Genomic DNA, 17,701 nt, shown 5'->3' with positions numbered 1-17,701 from the left:
GTGTCCCAGTGTACCCCAGTGCCCCAGTGTACCCCAGTGTACCCCAGTGTGCCCCAGTGCCCCAGAGTGCCCCAGTGTACCCCAGTGCCCCCCAGTGTACCCCAGTGCCCCAGTGTGCCCCAGTGTACCCCAGTGCCCCAGTGTACCCCAGAGTGCCCCAGTGTACCCCAGTGTCCCAGTGTACCCCAGTGTCCCAGTGTACCCCAGTGCCCCAGTGTACCCCAGTGTACCCCAGTGTACCCCAGTGCCCCAGTGTACCCCAGTGCCCCAGTGTACCCCAGTGTACCCCAGTGTCCCAGTGTACCCCAGTGCCCCAGTGTACCCCAGTGTACCCCAGTGCCCCAGTGCCCAGCAGGTCTGTGGTTCTCAGGAACAGCCCCAGTGTACTAGCAGACCATGTAGGTCGGTCTAATGGTAGATGATGGAAAGAGGGGGAGTGTTATACTAACAGGTTATGCAAAACAGTGTGTTTAATAATGTTACATCACAATTGCTGTTATAGCTTTTTATGCAACATTTTTGCATTTTTGTCTCGCCAACAGAGACCTAGAGAGAAAACAATAATGCTTGCTTTAGCAGTGAAAATGAAATAGATGATTGCTTTGACACCAGTGACACGCTGACAGCTACTTCTTCAGATGAAAACATTACGTCTGTTAGCCTAAGGGTGTGAAATCAAAGTTATAATGAACTGAACTACAAGTGTACAGAGTGAGGGCAGACTTCACGAGGACAACCTGCCTCTCAATTTAAAGCTTTCTTTCGTTTATTTTGACGTATAGTATGATCAAGCGCCATCTTGCGGGGACTTTTGTAACTGATTTGGAATTACAAAAGCAATTGCGTGATACCTCCCCCTTCTCACTGGATTGTCACAATGGGGATATGACCTCTGAATTCATTATTGATATCTAGCCTAGTGATTTGAAGTCGATGAGCCAAAAGGTTGTTTAGACAAAACTACAATCTAGGCTTAATACGAAGGTAGCCAAATGCTCAAATATTTATCGGTCACTAAAGCTACCACTTATTTACTTCTTTTTTTTTCCCGTGAATGACCTATTTTCATTTCTAAAATATGTAGTCCTACAATAATGTCAGTACAACCAACGGCCATTTGGTTATCGCTACAGGAACCATTCAAATGTTCTTGTTAATTATCAAGATCATGACGAAACGTAGGCCAAGGCACGGTTAACTAACTAAATGTACATTATGTGTGTTTGGCGCGAGGAGTAATTGGGGTAGACTCATGATTGGGATAGGCAACAGGTGTTTACAGTATCACTTGTGTTACACCCCATGTAACTTTGATTTGATGACGAATTATTCGATCTATGTTTGCTGGGTTTATTCCTGTGAACTACTAATTGATGGCCCACTCGGATTCTATTGATGATTCCGTACTGCCACCTTGTGGAGGATACCTTTTCAACACGATGCAAGAAGTCGAATCGTTTTAGTTTTTCCATCCAAAAATAAGATATTATCCATCCAGATATTTTCAGGAAGGAAATAGGCTACATTTTGTCATTACACTATATCGACATAGCAGGCTAAATCTAAAGCCCGCGTGCTGCTTGAGTTATACTGGAACATAAATTCACTCATTAAGATGAAAACATTAAAATAGGAAAAAAAGGTAGAAACAGATGTATTTTTGATTAGACGAGCCTACATACCCTTACAAATCACATTTGACCAGGACGTGGCGACCTCCCCTCCCTCCTTGTTACCCCTCACAAGCGTAATGTGTTGCTCAGAGCATCAAACTTTCAAGTCCATGTTCGTGACCGGGATCCCAAATCGAGATATAGCGTCAAAGACAAACCAAACACGTACCAAAAGTCACGTTATATCAGAAAGGCACACCAAGAAATATCCCAAGAATATTTGGCTGCAAAGCGGATGTGAGTTTGATATTAGGGGGGAAATGTGCAGCACCGGCTGAGGTGGTGTGACTCATGCGTGCGTAGTAACGAATAAATAGGCAATGTACGCTTTAAATATCAGCACATCAAATGTACATCAGCTAAAAAAGGTCCGCGTGCATGGAATTTCACAGTGAACTATTCTTCAACCCGATGTTTTTCCAGGACTGTTAAACGCACATTTTACACATCACATTTTTGGAGGTCTTAATTTTGTCCGTGTCTCGTAGTTCTTTTTGGGACTCTACCTGTTCACCTGTATCCATCACCAGCACGGTAAGCAGCCTTATAACACGGGTTTACTGTTGCACTGACACACACTATAAAAAGGTAAAATAAAATTATTTTTAAAGATGAGTTTTCATTGAAGAAGCTCTAACAGGTGTTATGAAGCTGTTAAAAAAAATGTTTTGTGGCTTTAGTTGTGTGGATTTTGCACATCACCGATAAGGTTGTTTTATATCAAACCAACCCTTTATTCATACTTGATGCTGGATCTATTATATATCCTAAAACGTTTATCTTCTACATTTAAATGTATTTATTGACAACTATGCGTAGACTATATCTCAAAGGCTCTTCTCTATGAAGTGACATTGACCTGAATTGGGGTCATTATTATATACACAAGCAGGCTAACTCTAAGGTTTCTGACGACTCATCAATCGTGTATTTATTAATTTCATTTTGACCTCATTTAACAATTTACTAATTGAGAAATCAATCGAAGACAGACTGTGGACAATTTGACCTTTACATATTCACATCTTTGACTTCACGGTCTGCTGTCCAATTCCTCACCTATCTCAACATTCCTTTTCATCAGATGTTTATTATCAGCTTCTCACGAGCTGGGTCATTATCCACGTCGACAGCCGAGATCAGGTTAGGCTATTGATGGGATCGGGAGGATTAATGCGAACCATTGTGGTGATATGGTTGGTTGAATGAGACTCCTTGTTTTTAGACTTTTGTGGTTTGGGATGACTAAGACCAGTTTTGAGGTGTGCTGTGGATCAGTGCAGACAGCATAATTTATGTTTTAGAATCAACCTTGCCAGACAATCTCGTCGACAAGTCTGTCGTGTCTTGTCAATTTGAACAGCATTATTCCCATAGCTCTGCATCTCTGTCAACATTTGTACGAGGGGATATAGCTTATCTTCAAATATCCATATTCAAATAGTTCGACATGTCATTATCCATGTCCAGTACTGTGGCTCCGCTACCTATTTTTTCTCTTCTCCTTACAGTGAGTGGGACTTTTCATCTCTGCTAAAATAAGAGGGTGTTCGCAGAAAGTGACAGCGTGCTTTGAAGTGAGGACTTTTGTAGTCTACTGTGTCTCAGGACTGATGGCGGCGTCTGCACCTTCCTCCTCTGGCGGCGAACCGGATCCCAACTCGACAAATTTACGACCACCAGGCTCAAGTAGGTCCATACCAGATAAAATGCTTTTTCACTTGTGCTATTTACTTTGAGAGCAACGCCATTAATCATCGCCATGGATGAAAAAAGAATGTAGCCTACCATTCCAAATGCTTCTCCGTCTACAAATCACCGCGGCATTGCATGTGTGACAGACCGCCCGGACTCGGCTTCATTGACGAATCTTGCTGTCAAAACAGGTGATGTCCTCTAAAAACACGAGTTGAAAGCAATTTAAAAAAAACAGTGAATGGGCTTCCTATTACCAAGACTATCACATTTTACATAAACATTTTTGAAAAGGTTCCAATCGTCTCATAAAAGCAAATTATGAACTAAAATGTCTATTAATTGTGTTCGTATTATTATTGTTATAATTGGATGTAGCATTTTGACAATTAAGTAGAATTTTTCAGTAGAATTTCTGATCTATAGGCTGAATAGAAGTGTTCGACAGTGCATCTGGCTAATGGTAATTACGTGTAAAGTGCCGGTGATTGCAACCACTTTAAATTGACCCTAATGGTGTGTTCGAGCTCCTTATTTATAGCCGAACAGTTAAAGGAAGCTCGAGACAGAATGTTAGAGGCTGTAGCCTACCTCAGTATGCTACTTCTTTAGGCTTTAGGCTTCACATTTTCTTAAACAAAGGCCACAATATTCTTCCGAGCGAATGAATAAAATGATAGAAGATGATACAGTAGAATATTATTGTTGTGGGCGATGTACGCCTACTGTTGACAACATTCTAATATTTTAAGATGAACAATATGCCATCCTCAGTCTAAGTAACGGTTTGGTCATCTTCTCTTCTTCCTTCCTCCTCCTCTAATTAATAAACACACAAATAAATACATATTTGATATAGGCTATGTCAATAGGTGAAATGTACGTCGTTTTATTAGGATGCTTCAAATGTTTGCATAAGGAGGCCGTGGCCTGTCTTGGATTGGGTTGGAATGTCTTAGGTGATGGAACTGACCCCTTAAAAATCTGTCCTGATTTTTTAAATGGATCCAATTTCTCATTGTGGGTGAAATGTTCCATTTCTAAAAGGTGCCCCTAGAAATCCCCCGAGGCCTCAGCGATGTGACACCAGCCGATCTGATGACTCATGGCTTTCCACCCAATTAGATATTTCTGGCAAATATGCAACCAGTTAAAGCTGGCCATCCTATGGCCCACGTTCTAAATGCTGACGTTCAATTATACAATGTTTTCATATCATTCCGAACTTGACCATATTATGTCACACACAGTTCAATGTTGAGTTATGTGTGCTTCAACATGCCCCATCCAGCGCTTTCATTATAATAATCATTTTTGAGAATTTATGGTCAACGTAATTCTAGCACTATCTCAATAGTTTTCCTAAATTATTTTAGGCTATGACGCCTGGTGTGGAGTTGCTCATGGATGTACTAGAAAACTGGGAATGAAGATATGTGGTGAGTTAAAAATGTATTTCATGTATTTGAATGTGAGGTTCATAAAACGAACGGTTATTAATATCTGTGCATCCATCAAATATGCATCCGAAACATGTCAACAGCGCGTGGTAAAAGAAGGCCAGTGCGGCCCATTTTGAATTTTGAGCTTCTGGGTGTCACCATGGAAAATGTGCGTTGGTCTGATACGGAATATTCTGCGTGGTTTTGCGGCGCTGCTCGGGTGACACGCTCTATGCACGCTGTCAATGGGCAGGCTCTTATCGCATGAGTGGGTTTTAAGGCTGAAAGGATGATAATGTCCTCAATTATTGTAACCACGTGATTTTTTTGAAGAGAAAAAAAACTGTTTTTCAAATGAGATAAAATGCAATTTGGATAGGCCTACTATAGAACACTCACCCCCACCCCCCGTCCCAAATTAATGCTAATGGTAGGCCTATTTCTGCCGTAGTCCTTTATACAATTAAAGTCTAAATATTGCGCCCTCCCATGGTTTACCTGGGAAACATTTAGGTTTGAGTGAAAATGTTACTGTTCTAAATGTTACCCTACAAAGACGTCGGGCCTCATTAAATTGCTTTTGAAAGTACGCAATGGCCTATAGACTACCATTCCTATGTAATTCATACTGTTGACTGTAGCCAGTTGGAATAGCCTATGTGCAGCTTTTAAAGAAGAATTGGTTTGTGTAATTCATTAAAGCTACAAATTTACGTTTCCAAGTGCTTTGTGTCAGGCCTTATCACGATTGCAACGCATTTGAAGGAAAGCGATTCAGAGGCGTCTGCAATCGTAATTCGTCAGGGTTCTGTTTTGCAGAGATAGCGCTGTCACTAACCTATTGAGGCCACAACACCGATTCGACCCCAGAAAAAGAGAGGGAGAGAGGGGGAAATAAAGAAAGACGAGGAGACAAAAGGGAGAGAGAGATTATTTTTCATGGAATTACTATTCTCAACCTTAATTAGCTCTAACCAGGTGCAATACAATAGTCCGATATGGTATTTCGTCGCTAAACGTCCTCCTAATAAACTTGCATTCTATAATGTCTTAAGATTTCGATAGTCTGATTAGTTTTATATGTAATCAATAAAAGTAATCTGTCTTGGGCGTTGTTATAACGTGTTATTATTTTTTAGAGACAATTGATATTGTATCTGCCCACACGAATTGAAATTGGGCTGAAAGTGTTTTTTCATCTGTCGTCAGGCCAACCCCAGTAATAATTGGCCTGACTCTTTTCTGCTCTTGACACTTGGATTTAGGCCAAGTATGTAGAAATCGTGCGCGATTTTACTTGAGTTCATGTCTATTACACCTTATAAGAAATAGCATTTTTTTAACATTAGTTCCCCCCCGGGCTTTAATGACATCGGGTCATTATGCTGTTCCCTGCTTACTGAAGTGGAATCTGTCGAGGGGACTTAATACGAATTTACAGATAGGCTACTGAAATGACTGCTATTTCTGTTTGCTTGGCTGGCTTTTGATGCTGATGTCACTGTGCTCAACCTCCCACTCCGCTATAAATAGGGTTCCCCCAACAGGATGGGAATCTCCTCAAAGCAGCCCACAGCAAACAGGATAGTCAGTTTCAGAAGTGGGAAATAACAAGATAGCATGTGCTTTGCGTAAAACTGCGTGTGTTCAAGATGTTTGGGAACGTTAATCCACCGTTGGATTCCTCTGCCCCTTGCAACCATTTAGGATTTTTGCAGAAAAATAACAATCTGGATGAGAAGAGTCGGATTGTGGGTGCCTTCCAGGAACAGTCGTCGAAGAATCAGCTGTCTTGTGACAACAGCGACAGAGATACCCGTTTCAGACGCACCGAGACGGACTTCTCCAATCTATTCGCTAGAGGTAAACTGCCTATTAATTTATTTGGACAGATTTATTCAAACATTTTATTTCATGAGATATGGCCTAAATATATATACTGTATATAGGACTATTTGAATGCAATTCTCTTTCGACATTTAAAAATAAATATCTTATGGGATTAATGCATGTCTTTCGCTGATTATCACGTCAGTCTAGTTCTGTTAGAGCTCAAATAAATGTGGGTATGGAAATAATTAATAATTATTTACTTAATTAGGTTGAAATGATATGTATCTTGCAAATCTTGCATGCATGCATGCATTCAACTTAAATGCAGTCTGTCGTACGGCAGGTTCACTGCCAAACATCATGACTCAAAAGAAGTTTTTAAATCGGTCTTGACGGCGGCACAAGCCCTGAGTAACAGTTGCGATTCTCTGGAAGTTTGTTTAAAAACTCAATGGGAATGATCAGTAGTAGCCTATGTGTAGCTCTGAGGAGAGATTTGTAAGAGATGATGAGGAAATCCACAGAAAGTGGAGATGTTGACTATTTGAAGTCAGGTAGAAAAACAGCAGGGATACAGCCAAGGTTAATAATCGAATCCCTCTGATGGAAAGTGCACAATGTGCTTCATGAAAACGTGACACACATTGATATTGACCTTTCAAATCAAATTGATGTAAATTCACAGATTTATTGCCGGCCAAAAATGGAGAGGAACCAACCATGCAGTTTATGTTGGAGATTGTGGACATTCTCACCAACTATGTCCGCAAGACATTCGACAGAACCACCAAAGTGTTGGACTTCCACCACCCTCACCAGCTCCTGGAGGGCATGGAGGGCTTCAACCTGGAGCTCTCTGACCAACCAGAGTCCCTGGAGCAGATCCTGGTGGACTGCAGGGACACACTGAAATACGGAGTGAGGACAGGTGGGGACAAAAGACAAAGGGAGGATGCCGTGCGACAGTACTCCCCTCCCCCCCTCCCCCATTCCCCCCCCTTTCTCCCCTGTACAATCAATACTGCTCAATAAAATAGTCTACACTCTGTAGACTGTAGACTGTAATGATTACAGATAAAACTAGTGTCACATTCTCGAACAAATCACAGCCCGTGTGGAATGTGTCTCAGATGGTGAAGCGGTGCTCTCCTGTCTCCTAGGTCACCCCCGGTTCTTCAACCAGCTCTCCACGGGGTTAGACATCATTGGCTTGGCAGGAGAGTGGCTGACCTCCACTGCCAACACTAACATGTGAGTGAAGTTGATAAGGGAAAACGTTTTTTTTTCTTCTTCACACGTATATAGCATTTAATCATTGTGAGCTAATCTAAATGTATTGTGTGTATAATGTGTTTATAAATAAAAAATTGTGAAGAAAAGCACCTACGTATGTTCAGGTTACAACATCGATCAATCAGTCAACTGTCTTAGTCAGGTATAATTGAAATTTCTTCGCAGTAAGATGTCAAGTTGATTCATTTAGGAGTGGGAGAATAGGTTTATGTAGGTCTGTCCCTGAAAAAAAAGAATTTCCTTCCATTTTGGTTAATGGCCTCAGTAGATTTAGGTTCAAGCAGATGATGACTTCAAGTGACATAATTAGGACCCTTGGTGTTCCTTTAGCTGAATGATCCTCACAAAACTCTCCCGGACTGTCGATCAAACACGAAGGACATGGCCTTACACGTAGGGGACTACGGAGCAGTCTGTTGTTTGCTGTGCTTTGGTTGTAGACCGACAGTGTTACTGCACTCACATAATACAGCCCTACAGGCAAACTAAATTGCATATTGATTGTCATTCAGAGTTTTTTTCATGTCTCTGTTTTCTGTAATGCCATGTGATGTCAGTTCCCCAAGGAGGAACATGTGATTTAATATTGCTTTTCAGCCAGTAGTCAGTATGGAGGAGTGTCGTATCAGCCAGAGAGTTCAGCGACGTGTCCTGATGAAGGTCGACATCACAAAGGCCTTGAGTTACTGACGACTTAGATGTTACTATGATCGGCAGCTTAAACTTGAGGCAGTCTAACCTCTGGCCAAAGCTAATCTCGGTAACACATTGATGTAAGGAAATGCTGCTCAAGTTGTGAGATATTTTGTCAAACCCAGATTCCCATTCTAGTTAGAAGACTCGGCATAATAGCGTGGTAACAATATGACAGATGTGTTTAGTCGTGGACTTGAATCTAAATACAACCCCGCCATTAACACAGGGATTTCATTCAGTCTTTTAGCTCATTTAATGAAGATGCATGTACATGTCATCCCTGGCTTGGTATGCCTTCATCATCCCTAACACCTTCATACATTCTGTTTACTCTTCACTACACAGTCAATGAGTTTGTAGTTAGTCCGGCTGATTGTGGTTCCACCTCCTTATTGATGTGCTACACCACCTAAGGCTTCCTGCTTGGTTTAGACAGATCATGTGACAACATGACAACATCACTGTGGATGACTGGAGGCCCAGGGTGAAGGTGGGACACATATTTGTTATTCATGTTCGGCGATCACTCCATCAGACTTAATTACCACAGGCAGCCATTGATTGACACTAATGGAATGACAATCATGTCCAGGGTTATACCATCAGAATTAGTCTATGTGAGTGATGGGGTTCAAATGAACGTCTGAAAAAAGAAAAGGTTGTACTTCTTTATTATGTTGCTGGCAAGCCTGCTATCTAAAAACCATTATGGGTTATGGACTGTAATGTTCTGTAGATGGATTGACTTGTACCGCATGAACAGACAGGCAGTAGGATAATTAGAAGAGCATAGGGCAGGATTTAGCCAAGAACATCATCTAATTCAACTAAAGGTTACAGCGCAGCAGAAAAATGTAGTTCTTAATGTGTATTTTCCCCAAGAGTTTTCTAGATTGTTGATGAAATGGAAACAATACTTTCAAAGAGGTCAGAAGTCACAGGAAATATGATGGCATTAAGGAAACCCAATTGACCTGTCTGATATTTACATTGCATTTACATTGTCATTTAGCAGACGCTCTTATCCAGAGCGACTTACAGTAAGTACAGGGACATTCCCCCGAGGCAAGTAGGGTGAAGTGCCTTGCCCAAGGACACAACGTCATTTGACACCGCCGGGAATCAAACCTGCAACCTTCTGATTAATAGCCCGATTCCCTAACCGCTCAGCCATCTAACCCCCCGTATAATATGTTTTCATCTAAGATTTTAATAATGTTCGTCGTGGGCCACATCTAGATGAACATGAACATGTATTATAGAATATGAATAGATGGCTGACCTGGCAGATACAAACATAACACAACCCAGGAAAGGGCATCTGTGAGGGGGACGTAAGCTCAAGGTAAACAGCCAGCGACCGGTCGGAGCATCAGGTTGACACAGGGACCTGAAACATTTGCCAAACTAGCTGTGTAGACACTGGTCTGCAGATGAGCTTCAGACACAAAGGCAGCAACATTCTCATTGTGTCACATCCTGTCTCTCGGTCCCTTTCTCCTTCCAGCTCCCAGACAATAGCTCCCTCATGGTGGCATGTTCCTAATGGACATGAGCCAATGTGACACTCATGTTCTTTTTCATTCCACTGAGGAAAGCCAGCCCCTTATACAATGTGACAGAACTATAGCTGGAGCGTGACATGGCTCGAATTGCCCCATTACTTTCTTCACTAGCTAATAATGCTGCTTGCTCAATGGGCACACAACACGAGATGAGTTCAAGCTTTAGATATCATTCAGGGTTTGGTCCTTTGTGAGAAACACAAAACAATGTAGTCAACATGGAGCCACTATTATCCCATGTTTATGATGTATCTTTCTGATAGTAACACAACACAGGGGATGTATCTGAGAAAGCTAACATCCTTATAAGAGCACAGGGAGGAGAGCACCACAACGGTAACCATCAGAAACCGGAGAGCGCTGAGGACAGGGTCTTGTTTTGACCAGGTGAGTGTTTGTGCTCTGCAGGTTCACCTATGAGATCGCCCCGGTGTTTGTGCTCATGGAGCAGCTGACCCTGAAGAAGATGAGGGAGATCGTGGGCTGGCCCAACGGGGAGGGAGATGGGATCTTTTCACCAGGTAAGAGGCCAGGATGAGTTCACCTGCGAGGGACAACAGATGAAAAGTCAGACATACAATACTATGTCTTTGTAACTGGAGATGGGAGTTGTTCTCGATTCTCACTCTAACAAGGAGATGCATGGATGCTTACTAGCTCCTTCTGCCGTGTGGTGCCACAGGGTGCCATGGTAACATGGTCTGCCTGTCCTCTTTGTGCCACAGGGTGCCATGGTAACATGGTCTGCCTGTCCTCTTTGTGCCACAGGGTGCCATGGTAACATGGTCTGCCTGTCCTCTTTGTGCCACAGGGTGCCATGGTAACATGGTCCGCCTGTCCGCTTTGTATAAACCTGTGTGCTTCATGTCTTCAGGAGGAGCTATCTCCAACATGTACAGTGTCATGATCGCCCGCTACAAGTTCTTCCCGGAGGTGAAGACCAAAGGCATGACGGCTGCGCCCAGACTGGTCCTGTTCACCTCAGAGCACGTTAGTACCTCCTCTCACTCAGCATGGACTGGATGCTTTGACCTTTGACCTTTCACAGAGCCCCGGGGCAAACGAAAAACGCATTAAATCCTTCATTCGGCCACTTTAATTCATCCTGATGTCATTTAAGACATCTGTGTCACAGATGATTGTCAGTTTGGCCTTTCTAAGTACCGATAAAATCTATTATTGCCTTCTGTTCATGCAGAGCCACTACTCCATAAAAAAGGCCAGCGCTGCTTTGGGCTTTGGAACCGAGAACCTGATTCTTCTGAGCACAGATGAGAGGTTTGTGGAGATTCTATATTCCGATCTGTATTCCATCAGTATTCACTCAGCCGTTTTCATCCATAGCAACACAGAGAAGGGGGATTTGAACCTGTGATCTCATGATCTGCAGTCAGATGCTAACACCGCTGAGCTATAGCCATCCTCACTGTTGAAGCCACGTTGAAACGCTGTGGAGGGTCTGACATGCCTGTGTGCTTGTTTAGGGGAAGGGTCATCCCAGCTGATCTGGAAGCCAAGGTCCTAGATGCTAAGAAGAGGGTGAGTTTTTCATATTTTATTGTGATTTAGTGGAAATTCATACAGTCTGTGTCTCTAAAGAAGATTAATCGGCTTTCTCGTCTGTTGCTCAGTGAGGTAGCATAATGTTAATGACTTCCAGTGAGTCGAAACATTAACTTGTAGAATAGGCATTTAATTCAAACCCGTTAATTGAAGTGCATCTGCAGTTAATCATACTTGTTTGAGTGTACAATAACAAAAAGGCCATTTCCATTTTAAGGTTCGTGCCTATGCCTGTCCAAATGTTATCCAACACATTGCCCCTAGTTCCAAAACATAGTCTGATGGAACTGATTTAGTTAAGGCTATGGAACAAAACACAAGAGCTGTCTATACCAGCAACGGCTTGCCTGGAGAAATAGAGAATAGTCTGTGAAATGTGTTCCATCCAATTTCTGTTATGTCAAAGATTGCACAAAGTGAACATGCAGTTGGATTCCAGCACATCACCGTAATAGCCTGTGTTCTCCCTGTCTGGTTCCAGGGCTGTGTTCCAATGTTTGTGAACGCTACTGCTGGATCCACAGTGTATGGGGCGTTCGACCCCATCAACGAGATCGCAGACATCTGTGAGAAGTACAACATGTGGCTCCATGTAGATGTAAGTGAAACTTCTCTAGCCTCATCACTTCAACAGGCCACCTAGATAGATCTCTGAAGAGTGTATTTCAGTGAATGACTCTGGGCCAAAAACCCTCACTATACCATTTTCATTCACTTGAAGTTTTGTTTAAATCTGTTAGTTAGGGGAGGGGGGTGAGGCAGATACCATTGCTTTCATCGTGTCAGACAGGAGCAATCTTGTAAATGAAAGTTTTTCTAAAGGGTATTGAAAGCTACCGTGTCTGGCCCAGATGGACCAACGGTATTTTAGTGTCCACAGAAGCCATCATCCATGAAAACAAACGGTTGTGTTTGTACAGGGGGCGTGGGGAGGCGGTCTCCTGATGTCCAGGCAACACAGGCACAAGCTGAGCGGCGTGGAGAGGTACAGTCGGACACACAGTTTGAACAGAACTATACACTCACCCACTGAGGAGCATTGGTGACCAGCCTGTCATCACCACACGCTCTCAGTCGATGTTGTGCTTCCTCCCAGGGCTAACTCTGTCACCTGGAACCCTCACAAGATGATGGGCGTTCCTCTGCAGTGCTCTGCTATCCTGGTCAGGGAAAGGGTAAGATTACACTCACACACACACACACACATACAAAAACACACACATACATGTACGCACGCACACAAAATCACATACATACAGACGAGCACACACACATCCACACACCTGTCTGACCTCTTCTGGCCTCTCGCAGGGTGTTCTAGAAGGCTGCAACTCCATGTGTGCAGGCTACCTCTTCCAGCCTGACAAACAGTACGACGTCACATATGACACCGGTGACAAGGCCATCCAGTGTGGAAGACACGTGGACATCTTCAAGTTCTGGCTCATGTGGAAAGCAAAAGTATGGCTTTCCCCTTCACATACAGAACGGTATCAATTACATTTCCTAATCCTTTTAACACTGTACATCAATGTTTTGCCGTTTGTCCCCTCTTTCAGGGAACAGTAGGGTTTGAACAGCACATTGACAAGTGCCTGGACCTGTCAGCGTATCTCTACAACAAAATCAAGGACCGAGAGGGCTATGAGATGGTCTTCCAGGGAGAGGTGAGATATCTTCCCCTTTATCTCCAACTCTGTTCTGACTGGAATACCTCTGAAGGGATTCCTCTGGAGCACTGAGAGGGGAGGGTACAGCTCAATGATTGTAGCTCTTGACTAGAGATCAACAGGTTCAGATTCCCCCTGTACTTTATGTGACTGGATAAAAGTGTCTGCTACATGGACACAAGATATTTTGTTTATTTTTTGTCTTTTCATTTCCTTTCAGATAAACTGACATTTAGATCTACTATAGGAGAGATCTGGGATTGAAATTGTGCTTATGTTGATCACAATCAGTAGATCTGTATTCATTCCTATTTACGTATTCCCACTGTAACCTGTATTGTGTTCACGGGTCCAGGTCCTTTCCAATCAGCTGGTTGTTAGTACTCATAAACCCAGAACGTAAACTGAGCTGCTGTTCCATGGAGGCGGACTGCGCTTCCTCCCATACATCTCAATGACGACACTCTCTCTCTCTCTCTCTCTCTCTCTCTCTCTCTCTCTCTCTCTCTCTCTGTCTCTCTCTCTCTCTCTCTGTCTCGTTTCCCTCTCAACAGCCTCAGCACACCAACGTTTGTTTCTGGTACATTCCCCCGGGGATGCGGGGTATGCCTGACAGTCAGGAGCGGAGGGAGAGGCTCCACAAGGTAAACCCACAATTAACCCCCAATAGTTCTGCAGGCTGGCTGAGTCGATCGCTAAATTATACCACCCACTCCTCCACCTTCAGTGTGCACTTTTTGGAAAAGGGGGGGATAGCCAAGGTGAAAACACGAACTGACAAGCCAGTGCTGAGGCTTTTAGATCCATAACCTGCCAACTGAACGGCTTCTTGATTGGCAGCTGTGTTTGTACGAAGCAGCGCTGACCCTGTTCTGCGGCTTGTCTTGACATCTGACAACAGGTGGCGCCCAAGATCAAGGCCTTGATGATGGAGTCTGGAGCCACCATGGTGGGCTACCAGCCCCAGGGAGACAAGGTCAACTTCTTCCGTATGGTCGTCTCCAACCCCGCGGCCACCCAATCAGACATCGACTTCTTGACCGATGAGATCGAGAGACTTGGCCAGGACTTGTAAGGACCCACACGTTCCTGCAAGGTGTGGTTCTCATCTCCCCCACGTCCTGCCCAGACCTCCGCTCTGCTTCCTGTCCTCTGTGTAACTCAAGTAAACGTTTGAATAGTAGACTTTGAAATCTTTAGCTCAGTCCTTACCATTCGTCTATGCCCTAAAATAGACTGGCCTAAAGGGTTCATGTCTAGCCTCTCTTTAGTAGTCAACATCTGGCCTAAAGGGTTCATGTCTAGCCTCTCTTTAGTAGTCAACATGCCATAGTTCGACCTGACATATTGTACAGCTGCCTATAGAAGTATCAATACTGACGCACTGATCAAACTTGAAAGACTTAACCTGTTGCTACAGAGCACAATGCAAGGGACCTCATGGCATAGATATTATACATTACATAGCATTGTAATATACAATATACACTACACTATATTGTACTGACTGTTGGTGCTGTGTGACGTCCATGTAATTATCAAGCAAGATAAGCACCGCCCCCTTGTATTTTAGCTGTTCTATCCCTTTCATATTGAGTAGTGGGATGTGTAACACAGTCATTGTAACAGGTAATCTATTGCTGTTTTTAGAGCTGATGAATTTTGTGTAGATTGTGTATAGTATTGTGACAGATATGTGTCTTAGTTTTACAATGGGAAACCCCTATATATAAAATCCACAAAATATATGTATTTAAATAGATGAATCATTTTATTTATACCAAGAGATTATATGTGTGAGAGAATAATCTAGTATATTCTTCCATTTGTATTGTATCCTTATTTATACTTTGAAACACAAATGTATATTGTCAAACTGTTTTCAATGACATTGAAGGTATTTTAGTGTATTTGTGAACCAAAGAAGAGTATAATTATGAATAAGTGTATACAGCCCTCCACATAACCTATAGATGGATTAAGATATATATATCAAATATAAAGTATATAGGAATATGTAATTTGACACCCGTCAGTGCAATCTATGTTGTGTAACTGTAATATGACATTGTAGATCACATTGATGAATGTTTTCGTCACAAGACTGACCGTGGGGTGTAAGAGAAGCACAATACCAGACCACACCCGCCCCCCTTTACACGTTAAGAAACTCAGTCCAGTCCAATATATCTATAAACGATCGCATTCCTCATGTTCTGTCTTATGTTTCAAGTGTATGCACAATATTCCCCTGTGAGAAACGACATGTTGCTAAACTCACCTTTAACAGTACGACTGCACAGCCAGGACTGGGTTTGTCCTGTGCTGCGGTGTATCTGATAACTGTACATCCTGGATGAGCGGGATGATGGATCCTTTGTCAGTTTAGGCACTTTAACCTCCTACCGTGTGCAATGCATTACTGTTCTATTTACAGCATTAATAAACATCTCTGCTTTAAAACATCTGTTCCAAAGTGATTGAGAGGGCACATTTTGATGAGCATTAGTCATCATCACTGAACCTCTCAGGGTATTAAAAGACTATGTGTTTTAATAGATAATGAATCATCCATATGTTTAATGGAGCCGGTATGTTACACATTAAAACATCCACAAAGGTATATCATTGGAGTATGTAAATGTGTGTCCTTGTATTACACTAAGGTAACAGCACTGCAGGTCAGATGGCTTCAGTGTATAGCGACCCTCTTTCAGCATACCATCTAAAGGAAAAGAGATCACGGCATCATCTCAAAGCAGAATGTTGCGTGACAAGGTCCTGTGTCTCTTTTCCTTTCTTTCTTGGTGTCTTTGACGAAACGGCTTTAGGTGACAGTGACATCAGACCTTGCTTCATGGACTCAGGTTAGCCATGACAGGAACCGAAACGATGCGAGAGCAATTTAGGGATGATTTACTTCAAAAGACCATCCGCCTTTTCCTCTCGCCGTCCATCAATCACTATTAGCGAGGCAGCTCCAGTGCAGCCGTGTCGGTGCTCACAGGGGCTGGTTGAAACATTCACGTGGATATGAAGGTGAAGAGAGAGCTATATTTATCAGCTGGCATGTGTGTCCAATATGAACAATTTTTTTGCAACAAGTGTCCAGTCAAAGTGAGTAGAAATGATTAGGGTGAGGGTTCATTCATTTATTGGTCTTCAAAATCCTGGCCAGAGTTTTCCCGTTCCTCATCTCATTGCCAAGTCACGTTAGTCAGTCCGTGGAATATGATGTGAGCAAACGTGTGTGCGATTCATTGGTGCCTTTTTCCTCCTAACTGTCACCCTCCAATTAATCACCCTGGGGGCACGTTTTATTGGTTGATCGTTTCCCAGCTGAGCTTTCACGAGCCCCCACTGCTTCCTCTTACCACTAACACTTTTAAGATATTTATCATAAAAAGCATTAGACTGTGTCCTAACTATTCCGTCCCGAGTCCAGAGAGGCCCATTACAAAGGTTCTGGCTGGATGGATTTTATTTGAACATAGCAGCAGAGCGGCTGAGTGTTTGAGCAGGGCCGCCACCATCTTTACTCACGGATCCTTTGTTTCATGAATGAGCGCCGTCATCACCACCACCGACCCAGGCCGCGAGACGGATTGTGTGTGAAATCAAGAGAAACAATGCGGAGGATAAATCTCAGAGATACTGGGGAAACGGAAGTCATGTATTCCGTTCTCTCGTCATCAGTCATTGAAGGAAATCAGAATGATTTAGCCGGTGTAGTAACCTGGTTGTGTACTGCAGTGATGGTGATAATATTGTCTGAGCATAATTGAACTGATGCATAATTACAGAGCTAATTTTGGAACCAGGTGTCTCAAGCTCTTGAAATAATTGAAAGTTAATGAAAACAAAGGAGCTGGCTTGAACGGCTCTTCCTGGGCATCGGTAATTGGCTTTTCTAGTCGTCATAGTCTAGTGACCACAGAAGTGACTGTCCGCGCACACCAACTCAGAGCCTACAGCAGATACACACACCTATAAAGGAACACCCCACTTTTTTATCGTATCAAGCATATAATCCAATGAGGTTTCGAAAACAAAGTTAAATTGTCATGTTTCCATTCTGTGATACTTTCATTTCAAATCCTAAACATATGAACGTAGCCTACTGTTGCTCTCACGAGTCACCCAATATCTCAACTCGTGTGTGAAGCTTTGGACTCGGAGTCTGTGATATGCTGCATAAAACTCATATTTAATTTTATTTCATACTGCCCCGTCACCTTAACCAACAATCAGTAAACCCATCTATTCCAATT

At 42.9% G+C, this 17,701-nt stretch overlaps 1 protein-coding gene across 3 annotated transcripts; it reads left to right on the top strand.

Annotated features, from left to right (window-relative positions):
- Positions 1-1,917: 1,917 nt before the first annotated feature.
- On the top strand, positions 1,918-15,893 carry LOC146235085 (glutamate decarboxylase 1). Of its 3 annotated transcripts, XM_084688655.1 has the most exons (18): positions 1,918-2,207; positions 2,758-2,869; positions 3,185-3,362; positions 4,745-4,807; positions 6,518-6,673; positions 7,329-7,571; positions 7,804-7,894; positions 10,606-10,718; positions 11,072-11,187; positions 11,396-11,475; positions 11,682-11,736; positions 12,242-12,358; positions 12,681-12,745; positions 12,857-12,935; positions 13,072-13,221; positions 13,320-13,427; positions 13,985-14,074; positions 14,332-15,893. In XM_084688655.1, the coding sequence occupies exons 3-18, from the start codon at positions 3,287-3,289 to the stop codon at positions 14,503-14,505; spliced, it is 1,776 nt and encodes a 591-aa protein (XP_084544781.1). In that variant the 5' UTR covers positions 1,918-2,207; positions 2,758-2,869; positions 3,185-3,286; the 3' UTR covers positions 14,506-15,893. The 3 variants fall into 3 exon arrangements, with proteins under 3 accessions (XP_084544781.1, XP_084544780.1, XP_084544782.1); XM_084688654.1 differs by lacking the exon at positions 2,758-2,869; XM_084688656.1 differs by lacking the exons at positions 1,918-2,207; positions 2,758-2,869; positions 3,185-3,362 and adding an exon at positions 3,388-3,559.
- Positions 15,894-17,701: the final 1,808 nt, after the last annotated feature.

Source organism: Hypomesus nipponensis, chromosome 23, assembly GCF_054491055.1.
Source record: "Hypomesus nipponensis isolate SF chromosome 23, ASM5449105v1, whole genome shotgun sequence".
Classification (NCBI taxonomy): domain Eukaryota; kingdom Metazoa; phylum Chordata; class Actinopteri; order Osmeriformes; family Osmeridae; genus Hypomesus; species Hypomesus nipponensis.
The sequence above is the reverse complement of the archived record's forward strand: the minus strand, read 5'-3'. Positions and strand labels throughout refer to the sequence as shown.

What these genes read in the sequence shown, in the direction of transcription:
- LOC146235085 (XM_084688654.1), top strand. Translation starts at nt 3,287, where the DNA reads ATGGCGGCGTCTGCACCTTCCTCCTCTGGCGGCGAACCGGATCCCAAC. An exon ending in TTTACGACCACCAGGCTCAA is followed by an intron (nt 3,363 to 4,744) that starts GTAGGTCCATAC and finishes AAATTATTTTAG; the next exon opens with GCTATGACGCCTGGTGTGGA. An exon ending in ACTGGGAATGAAGATATGTG is followed by an intron (nt 4,808 to 6,517) that starts GTGAGTTAAAAA and finishes GCAACCATTTAG; the next exon opens with GATTTTTGCAGAAAAATAAC.